The 11753-nt window shown below is 33.8% G+C and overlaps 1 protein-coding gene across 6 annotated transcripts in view; it reads right to left on the bottom strand.

The window, feature by feature from the left end:
- Positions 1-911: 911 nt before the first annotated feature.
- LMO3 (LIM domain only 3) overlaps positions 912-11753 on the bottom strand; it is a 58387-nt gene continuing 47545 nt past the window's right edge. For 5 of the 6 annotated variants that reach the window (XM_082634431.1, XM_082634432.1, XM_082634433.1 and 2 more), the window contains one exon: positions 1645-2061. In XM_082634431.1, the coding sequence (XP_082490557.1) occupies positions 1956-2061 (106 nt within the window). In that variant the 3' untranslated portion in view covers positions 1645-1955. Of the gene's footprint in view, positions 950-1644; positions 2062-11753 lie in introns of those variants that run through there. The other variant, XM_082634430.1, reaches the window with a different exon arrangement.

The raw sequence follows: 11753 nt of genomic DNA, 5'->3' as shown, positions 1-11753 counted from the left end.
CCCACAAAATAACTTATTTTTGACACTCTTTTTGGGGGGTATATCTCAAATTTGGAGGACATGTGACTTGAACACTCAACCATGAAGCATCTGTAAAAATACATATAGTTCACTTTTCACAGAACCATTTTCTTAAAAATGAGAGGCAATATCCAGATTCACATGCATGTTCATAGTAAAGCTTTGTTGGAAAACAACTCAAATCCACACCAGCATGTTTTTTCAGTTTAATATTTTGGCCCCAAACCAAGAATTCAGGTATCACATTTAATTTTTTTCTGCAATGCATATTCGGCGGGACAAAGTATGTATGCAAGTAACACTGGGAAATATTGTTTCCTATACAAGTGATCAAGAAAAAAGAAGAAAAGAAAAAAGAAAGCCCATAGCACTAAAAGTTGCTCTAGTAAAAATATGCTTCATTGTGCCTATTGAGGAATTAGATCTGCTGAAAAGTAGTTTTGAGTACAGGGAACAGAAGCAAAGAAGCAAAGTGTGAGCAACCCCAAAGAAGGGAACACAGTCACAACTTTATTTCCTTAATTGTAATTGAAATAATCAGTCTCCATAATTTTTGTTTCTAGAAAGCTTTCTTTTTTATCAGCTATCATGTAGATAAGGGAATAATCTTTCACCTTTAAAAAATGGAATGACAGATTTCAGCCCAAGTGTGATAAATTCTGAGCGGGTAATTACTTAGAGAAAGCAGTGAGAGTAAGACACATCAAACTTTTAAAGTGTTCACTTTTGAACATTAAAATAAGTGGCAGGTAAATACAGAAAAATATATAATCACCAGTTCTCAGCTTTTTATCAATCCCTTTGTTTCTCTTCTTCTAGAAGATTCTGTGAGCACTATGATGCTCTGATCAAAAGTGACTTCACTCCTCAAATATGATCATAGATTCAATGTGCATTATCATGGTTTCAGTAGATTCGCATTCAAAACCTTTGGGTGCCAGAAAAGTATCAAATCATAAAGTTATTATACGCTTACCTCTTATGGAGAGATCTGGGCAAAATTTGTACAAGAAATTTATCATTTTAAAATTATCTCATAATTGTGGTAACACTTTTTTGAAGTAACCCTTTGGAAAATTTTTACATGATACCCAAAGGCACTAGCTCACATAAGCGGTGAATGGCTGAAGGAAACAAAACAAAGCCATTTACTAGGTAAAGAGCACACACAAAAAAAGGGTATTAAAAGGATAACTGTTAAGCTTTAAAGTTATTCTAAAAATGGCACTTTTCACGTTGGTAAAAAATGAAAGTGCTTTAAGATGAAATTTTTATGCATTTTTTAAAGCTGATCTTTAACCCCCTGAAAATAGGGGGTGATAATGAGAACACTGATAGACTCTAAATCATTGTGGCAATAAGTGGATGTTGCTAAAATGCTTTGTGTGTCTTTCTTTTTCAGTATTTTTAATGTTGATAGACTTGCTTTATATGTGTATCATTAGTGAGATTTGCTCTTCAATTCTTTACTAGAAAGTTACAGCTCATTTAAAATAGCTGGTAGATACAGAAAGCATAAATATACCGTAAGTTTAAACACTGATTGTACTAAATGCAACAATACAAAGAAGCAAACAGAACACAAATGGTAACACAATAAAACTGTATTACATTTGTGCTTCAAATATTACAATACATTATATACAATAGTCCAAAATAAACATCTCATGCCAAGTGACACAAAAAAACGAATAGCAAGCAAAAAAATCCAGCAATATGTACATTACTTTTTTCTTTTATAATAAACATTCAACTCTGAACTGGGGCAATTTCACTACATACAGATGCAGTCCGCCTTTTATTCCATATAACCATCCTGCTTTCCTATATCTACGCTATTCAGTTGGTTCCTGTGTCGATTCTTATATACACATGGAGCAAAAAAGATAAAAGAATGGAGTGCTTTGTATTCTTAATGGGGTGATGTTGATAGATCAGCGAACCTGGGGTGCATAACCTTCTTTCATTAAACCTTCCTCGTAGTCCGTCTGGCAAAGGATCATGTTATTCTTTAGGAAAAATTTGTCTCCAACACAAAATCTGAAAATATTTACAAAAATAAAATGGATAAGATGACTTCACTCAGATCTATAGATTTGAAGATTTCTTTTCCTAATCATCATTTCAATTTATGGTAATTCCCTGAGTTTGAAAGTTTGGCTTCGAAAGTTGCCTTGTTGTCAAAATTAAACCATTCTGGTCATTTAAGGAAATGCTACACACAAAATTTGAAATCCTACTTTTATATATAAAACTCATAAGAACATTGAGGAAAATACCTTGGGCAGCAAAGGTGATTTTTTTTTTTTTTTTTTTTACCATATTGGAAAGAAAAAAAGAACTGATCTGTATTTACATTCATTAAAACAATGCTAATAATATTTCACGGCAGTTATTATGGAAGCTTTCTTCATTGCCCATTTATCCATTTTATAAAAAAAGTAAAAGGCATTCAAATGAATCAAATGATTAGAAAATAGCCCATTTTAGAGCTTCTCACTTAAAGCTTCCTTTTACTCTGTTATTAAACTGTGATTAAATTCTTGTAATTTGCAAGTAATTGTTCTGAAGTGAAAGTTATTTTAGCATCAGACTCAGATGCTGGGCCATATTCCTTTGTTTGTGGCAAGTTCACCAACTATGAAGTAGTAAATGTATTTCTTAGAGTAATTCCAATTAAACCAAAGGGAGTAACCTGATGAACTTCTTAATATTGATATGATAAATAAACTAGTTTCCAGTAGCTAATTATGTATTTTATTCTATAAAGCATTGTTTAATGTGCAAGATTGTAATGTTTTTAATAAGTGCTCTTTTTGTATAATTTCCCAGTGGTGACACTTTGGACACAATTAAGGTAAGAAAAAATGCTTGTGCTCTTTCTGGTACATTTAACAATAAAGTAACTCTGGGGAGATTTGTATATATTTTTAATTGTAACAATTTAACCTTCAAACATCAGTGTCTGGTAGAGTTGACCCAATAAAACTACTTGTAATTATATAAGTTGACCTTACTGACCTTTGATAGTGGTCTCTCTTTATCAGATAGTCAATTTCAAATGATGTTCAAGCAGAAATCTTAGTGGATAGATTAAATTGTGTCATGAAAGCCACCCTTTAATGTTTTGTGAAGTTGAAGGTTTAAATGAGGAGCAGTTGGGCTGATTTACATTTGCAAAGATTGGAATGCTAGACAAACAGCGAACCTATTTATTTTCCAACTGAGTAGCTTTGGAAATTTATCCTTATTCTAGCTAAGTAGATAGAGGGGAAAATAGTGTAATAAAAAAAGTAGATTGAAAAGAATTAGCTTTCCTCTTAAAGGAAGATTGGTCTGTTTATTTGTGGAATTTACTTTTTTTCCCCAGGATTACTGCCTGCTGATGATGCTGACTGAAAGTACAGACTACGCCCTGATCTTGAAATCCTGCAGTTGTTTGTGGTCAAGGCTATTGGATACAATGAACATTCAAGTTTGGACTTTAAGTATATCTTCTTTTTATTAGTTGCAAACTATAAACTTGAAACATTGTGCTTCAAAAGTAGTGTTTGAATAAACCAGTTTTTGTAGATTATCCTGATCATTAAGATATGTTGAATAAAAGGAAATATTTCTTTTGTTGGGCAGGGGTAAGTAGCCAAATTAGATACTTATCTTTTATGTGAGATTATATAAAGTAGCATGCAGAATATAGTTGATTACTGTTCAAATTTTTCACTTTATATTAATGTTGAAATTAATTTGAACTGACTAATAAGCTAATAACAAAATATCCATCAAAAATAAATAATTTTAATAAAATACTCTCGTGTTCCAGCTGATGTTATTGAATCTTTTTTCCCCTAAAAACCGACTAAACTGAAAGTACTTTTTCAACTCCATACTGTCTAAAATTTTGCTTTAATTTGTTAACAAGTGTCCAAATTCTATTTGCTATCAAATAAAAATGTGTTTTGTTTTGTTTTGTTTTTTTGTCACGTTGTGTCATGTCATCCTTACCTTCAGGGACCTTGAAATTTAGGTAACTTCTATTTGCAGATTAATACAATCAGAGTAATTATAGTGAGAAAAGCACTGAGCCAAGGGCCTGGGGATTTGGTCCTGAGCCCTGTGGCTCTCACCTACTCAATGCAAGATATAGGGTGTATTTCATACTCTGAGTCAGTTCTCTGTGGGTAAGATAAAACAACTACATCACTGGATGGTAGGAATGTTAAAATAAGAAGTCTATGAAAGGCAGAGAGACATTTGCAATGAATAGGGTTCAAATTCCAACCTTCCATTCACAATATTGAAAAGGAAACTTCAGGATTTTTATCTTTAACATCAGTAAGTTCTGTAAGTTGGCAGTAAAGAGTAGAAATGTAATATGTAAAGCCTTCCCTCAATGTTTGGAATGTAGGTAATTAAAATAATCACCTTTTATAAAGAACGTACCATGTGCTAAGGCTAAGCATGTATATACAGTGATCACATTTATTCCTTAAATCCAACTGAGAAAGTAAATATTAACATTGTCTTTTTCAGATGAAAAACCTAACATTTCCTCCCATAATTTTAAAAACCTGCCCAAGGTTCCATAGCTAGAAAGTGTATGGTAGAGGAAGGAAAAGCACCCTGGTCTCTTTGGATTCAAAATCCATGCTTTTACAATTCACAATAGCCAAGACATGGAAACCTAACTGTGCTTTCACAGATGAATGGATAAAGAAGATGTAGTGCACGTGCGCGCGCACACACACACACACAAACACACAGTGGAATACTACTCAGCCACAAAAAGAATGGAATAATGCCATTTGCAGCAATATGGATGGACGTAGAGATTTTTTTTTTAATTTTAATTTTTTGTTCATTATGGATTTTTTTGCATCAATTTTTTAATTAATTAATTTTGGCCATGCCACATGGCCTGTGGGATCTTAGTTCCCTGACCAGGGATCAAACCCGTGCCCCCAGCAGAGGAAGCATGGAGTCTTAACCACTGACTGCCAGGGAAGTCCCGAAATATTGTCATACTAAGGGAAGTACGTCTAAAAGAGAAAGACAAATACCATATGGTATCACTTACATGTGGAATCTAAAATGTGACACAAATGAACTTATCTACGAAACAGAAACAGATTCACAGACATAGAGAACAGACTTGTGGTTCCCAAGGAGGAGGGAGAGGGAGGGAGGGATGGGTTGGGAGTTTGGGATTAGCAGATGCAAACTATTATATATACAATGGATAAACAACAAGCTCCTCCTGTATAGCACAGGGAACCATATTCAGTATCCTGTGATAAACCATAATGGAAAAAAATATAAGAAAGAATATAGTATAACTGAATCACTCTGCTGTACAGCAGAAATTAACACAACATTGTAAATCAACTATACTTCAATTAAAAAAACACAAATAAATGGCTGAAAGCAATTTAAAAAAAATCCATGCTTTTACCTGGAGGTGGTAAAGCATGAGGCTATGAAGTTATATAGGTTTTTTGTATTATTACTACTTCTTTACATAGCTTTTCAAAAGAGAGCCTATTACTCAATGAGATGTTTGCAATATAAATGGAATTCATCTAAAACATTCCTACCTGAGATATATTGTTACTAATATGTTATCAACTGGATAAAGTACCATTTATGTGCATATCAATTTATACTTAAAGGTCAAAATGAAACAGAACATAGGTGAGGGATGTCACACACATATAACTTAAACAAAACAGCTTTGAAAGCTATAGTTAAGAACAGATTATGATTGCTTTGCAATTAGGATTGATATCTTCCTTTAAAATGTCCTATATATAAACATGAAGAAATTAGAGGAATAGCACTGCAGATATCGGACACCTAACAAAATGATCTATAACTGTGATTTTGTAAGAAAGGCTAATTTCCAATGTTCTATAACCAGGTCCTGATGAGATTTAGCATTTCAGAAAAATATTATAAAAATAGTGATGGCCAGAGGATAGCGTATGTATATATAGTAATAGGTCAGGCTAAAATTCTTGAAAATAAATTGATAATCTTCCTTATAAATTAATCTTAATTGCTTGTGATATAGTCAGTTCAATTAATTCTGCCATCATTAAAAAATATGTTAAGGAATAAAAAGATGCTCAATCAGATTATTAAGCCACCTAATCTAAATGTTTTAGAATTAATCATAGATTTAATTTCCAGATATTTTGGAGTAACTCTAGTTGAATTCATACGGTCTTAGAGACTTGAAAAGTACAGACAATAATTAAGAAACCATCGCTATCAAATACGGGGCTTAGAGTAGTTTTGAGCGGGTTATCAAATGCCTCTGCTAGGAAGCTTTCATTTGTGACATCCTCTTTAAGAATGAAAATGTTAACTTAGTCATCTTATTTTCCTAAGGTTAGTGACTGCCAATTATAATTAATTTCCATTTCCACAGCACTTTAAAAAGAAAGGGGATCCATTCCATATTTCCAATGTCTCTACTGTTCTATTTAGCATCCTCAGTTACTAAAAGATGGAGATTTTGATACTGTACTTTGTTTTCAGTAAGAAGTGCAGGTTATATACTCATTGTACACCTGTGAACAAATTTACTGTCTTTTCCCAATGACAGCCCAGTTGTCATCACACAATGCATTCCCAACAATCTTTTCTGTACCAAGTTTCACTACCCACACCCCAAATCCTATTATCAATTATTTAGCATCTACCTTTTTGTAACTCCACTATATCTACTCCCATTTATACCCACTTTGTCAGAAAAGAAAATCTTCATCTTGAAACAGGTCAGGGTCCTCATACTGGCTCTGAATCCAGAGATTAAATCCAGACTGCCTGGGTTCAAATTTTGAATCTATCCTTTTCTATCTGTGTAATCTTGGGCAAGTTATTTAAATTTTCTATACTTCAGTTTCCTCACCTGTAAAATGAGGCTAATAATAGTACCTACTTCTGGGTTATTTTGAGTATTAAATGAGTTAGCACATGTAAAACAGAACAATGTCTGGTGTGTGATTGGCACTGTATAAAAATTTGCTCTCATTATTATTTGCTAATAATAATCTTCTCACCTTTGCTTAGCTGTTCCCTAGCCAGGGATATTTCTCCCTTTTTTCCATCTACTTAAATTCTAAAAATTCTTTTTTTAAGGGAATATAGGAGTACGGGAGTAAGAGGTACAAACTATTAGGTATAAAATAAGTTATACGGATATACTGTACAACACAGGGAACATAGCCAATATTTTATAATAACTATAAATGGCGTATAACCTTTAAAAATTGTGGATATTGTACCCCTGTAACATGTAATATTGTACAGCAACTATACTTCAATCAATCAATCAATCAAAATTCTTTAGTTTCCATTCCCTCCATCAGCATTCCCGGACCCCATCAACTCATTCTGATCTTTACCAAAGCACTTATTTATTGGTGTATCATTTACTTTGGCATTTCAAATTTTCTCATGAATGTGTAACAGGTTTCCCACTCTGGGCAACAGTGCTGAGGTAAATGACCATGAGTTAAATTTCTTTTGAACCCTGTGAAATACCACCATAACCTGTACTACCACTTGAAGTGAGTGGGCCACAAATGTTGGTTAAGAAAGACTTATTCTAGAACTGAATAGCCTTAAAGAACAAAGATACTTTTCATGAATAATTTAAAATTGGACTCATGTTGACTTTAGCTCACTGATTTCCTACCTTTACAATTTCCTCTCTCTATCCCATATTCCTCCACGTCCCCACCAAACTCCCTCTCTAATCTCTGAGCACACTGAGCCACTTTTCATTTCCGGAACACATTACATGCTTTCACACCTCCATGCCTTGCCTGCTGCTCCATCTGTCTGGAAAATCCTTTCCTCACTGCACCCAGCCTTCCTCACTTCCTCCACCCCCCCACCAGACACACTTCCTATATCCTAATCAGTCCCAGAGAGTCCTTTAACACCCAGGACATCAACCCTTTGATGCTTTCTTAAGACTTCAAGAAGGACAGACCTCTCTTCCCTCAGTATAGATCTGTTTAGCATCGATTACATTTTTCTCTTGTGTAAGTCTTTGATGTCCTGTCTCTCCCTAAGCTCTAAATACCCCTAAGAGAGAAACTGGATTTTATTCACCTCTGTTTCCACAGAGCCTAGCCCAGTGCTTTTTTTCTTTAATGTTACACAGTTCTACATATTTGAGGCAATTTCATTACAAATAAGAATTTTTTCCCTTCTCTTTTAAAACCATCATTTAGTTTCCTAGAATTTTCTAAGGGGGGGGGCTTACTCATCTTTAAGAAATTAACCTATTACTCAGCATCTTTAAGAAATTAACCTATTACTCAGAATTTGCCAATTCTGAATGACATTCAAGTTATCATACAAGACGTTCAAAATAACCTTCTTCAGGTCCTTTCAAAATAGATGAACTTTTAGATTTTAATTCAGGATTCACATTTTTAGCCACACCCTTTTAAAAAGGACAGAGAAGATTCACCCATCTTGACAGTTCATTGTTACTATTATTATTATTATTTTTTAAAGAAGTTGTTGGGGGTAGGAGTTTATTAATTTATTTTTATTTATTTTTGCTGTGTCGGGTCTTCGTTTCTGTGTGAGGGCTTTCTCTAGTTGTGGCAAGCGGGGGCCACTCTTCATCGGGGTGCGCGGGCCTCCCACTATCGCGGCCTCTCTTGTTGCGGAGCACAGGCTCCAGACACACAGGCTCAGTAGTTGTGGTTCACGGGCCTAGTTGCTCCGCGGCATGTGGGATCCTCCCAGACCAGGGCTCGAACCCGTGTCCCCTGCATTAGCAGGCAGACTCCCAACCACCACGCCACCAGGGAAGCCCACTACTACCTTTTTTAAACATTCAGAAATGCTTTAGATCTTAATGATATTGTGATTTAAAAGTTAAGATGAAACGACTTGCTAAATAAAATTCATAAGCATTTATAAAATCATAATTTCAGGGGTCAAGAAAGTTTGCTTAAGGAAAAGTGCCTGTAAATTACCTATTGGCCTTGTGTGTCACTTGAAAAGGTGCAATACTAAGACAATGATTTGGCTACTATGAGTAGAGGCTCCTGAGGCAGACGGCTTTATTGGAGAGATTTCCCAAGCAGACACCAAAGGATAAGGAGAGTCTCCTATATTGAAAACTTCTGGATTCAGAGTAACAAAATTTTTCTGCTTTGCTTGACTGATGAAGATTAGCTGACTTCTTGCATTAAAGAAGTTTGTCTTGTAGAGATGGAAGTGACAAGACAATAACTAAGTGTTAATTGTGCATAACCAGCACTAAAGATATTCAGTCCCATTATGGCATGTAATAAAGGAAGCGCACACAGAAATATATTAGGTACTTTAATAATGATACTAGAACAGTATTCTGCAGCAATAAGAATGTTAACAGTTTTAGAGTTAAAATTTAGGAGTGTTTGTCTTACTTGACTGAGTTCCACTGAGCAGACAGACGTAATTGTGAATGCAACTTTTTATTTCAGTGGTGAAATAAAATTGATATACGATTTGTAAATAGCATTAACAACCTACAATTACTTTGCATCATAATAGAATTTAGGCTGGGTTTAGCACTTGAGTGATGTTTTAATTTTCTGTGTAGAACACGGATAAAATAGGTAAGCCTGCCCTAATAGAAAAATGGACCAAAGGAATACACAGGCAGTTCCCTAATAGAAGAAATATCAAAGGGTCACTAGTAATCAAATAAATGCTAATTAAAAATGATAATGGGATACCATCTTTCATCCCTCAAGGTGACAAGGATTTCTTTTAAAATAATAATTCCCAGTGTTGGAACTTATGTGAGGGAATGCATTGTTTTTTCTTTTCTGGTGTGAGAATAATTGGTATAACTTTTCCAGAGAGCATTTTGGCAATATATAATGTAAGCCTTTAAACTGTTATATGGTTTGTCTAATTAACTATGCTCCTGTGAATTTAGCCTGACACAGATTTAAGTATTTGTTTATGAAGTCCACATTAGATTGATAATACTGATGCTATAAAAACTTGAAGAAACAACCTACACATCTGATGACAGAAGACTGATTTAATAATATATGAAGTTTTATCCATAAAACTGAACACAAGAAAGCTTAAAATGTCCTAAAAGAATTTTTAAAGGCAGGGAAAAATGTACACTATATTAATGAAAATGTCCAAGTAACAAACATTGGATTCTTCCTTGTTATTTTCCTTTAAGATGCTTAAATGTGGTTATAATATAAAGTGTATGCTATATATCATTTGCCACATATGCATAGAAAAATGTATGGCTAGCCACATAACAAAATATTAAAATAATTTCTTTTAGAACAGTGAGACACATGGGACAATGTTATTCTTTATCCCTTTCTATTTTCTAAAGTTTCCACTATAAATATGTAATTGTTTATAAGTAGAAAAGCAGTAAATGTTATTGTTGCACAAAGATAACTCTATTGTTAGTAAATGCTATTAGTGGATGAAATGTGGTAAGTAAACAAAAATATTCTAAATTTACTACTAATATACCTTTAAAACATATACACATAGAGGCTCATGCATATTAATGAGTCTAAGGATGTGTGGACATTTGTGTTTTTGTATTCATATCCTTACAATAAAAAATATGTGCATTTGATAATTTACCTTTGGCTAAGTGTCACTACAGACTGAATCAACCTACTTTGATTCCAAACGTCTATTGGGAAGACTCAAGATGTTGCAAGATGACTTCTTGAATTATTTCCTGCGTAAATTATACATTGTGAGGTATACAAGGCCAGATTCTGAACATCTACATTTAGCAGGAGATATCTTATGTAAAAAGCAAGTTAGTGAAATATTATATGGTAAAAGTAAATTATAAATATCAAGGTAAAATAACTAAATTTTGAGAACCTATTGTGTTCCTGGTACTTATCAATTCTTTCATTTAATTTTCAAAATCTGCAGGATAGATGTTAGTGTCTCCATTTTAAGGATGTGCAAACCAGACTCAGAGAAATTAAGTGACTTATGCAAGACTGCACAGCTAGCATATGGTGGGGATGGAATCTGAATCCAGTTCTCACTGTAAACATCATGCTCCTTCTACTACTCTATAGCACCTTGTAAGAAGATACTGCATTTAACGGTAAAACAGCCAATTATAGTAACTGAGAACTTGACAAAACTAATACTTACTGAATATTTTCCATGTTCAGGTGTTTTCACACCTGTGCTGAATTTATTTTCATTAAAATCCATCAAGTGCAATAATTTTTGAAATGTATTTTAATGATATGTATATTTTAATATTCTAACAGCCTCTGCATTTCTTACATAAAACAGGTATGGTAGTATATAGCTCACACTAGAATTACAAGTTATTATTTTTATTTTGGAAAAATGGAAGGAAGTCATAATACTTTGAGATGAGAGAGTTCTCTGAAATTGACGAATCCAGCTCCCTTATGTTATAAAGGAGAAAACTGAGGTCCTGAGAACTAAAATAGTTGGTTTATGCTCACACAGCTGGTTAGGGAGAGTCCAGACTGGAATTTAGGTTTCTAGATTCCCTGTGCAATACTCTTTCCAATGTCCAGTGCTGCCTCTCTGATGCTGATAATTGTATCCGACCTCGTTCCCAAAGAGATTTGAAGCAACTTGAAAAGTACATATATAACAAGGTTAAAATTCAAGATAAGAACTCAAGAGATAGGGCAACTGTAAGTATGAAAAATAAGATGAATACA

This window comes from Mesoplodon mirus, assembly GCF_964341445.2.
Source record: "Mesoplodon mirus genome assembly, chromosome: 11".
Taxonomy (NCBI): Eukaryota; Metazoa; Chordata; class Mammalia; order Artiodactyla; family Ziphiidae; genus Mesoplodon; species Mesoplodon mirus.
The sequence above is the reverse complement of the archived record's forward strand: the minus strand, read 5'-3'. Positions and strand labels throughout refer to the sequence as shown.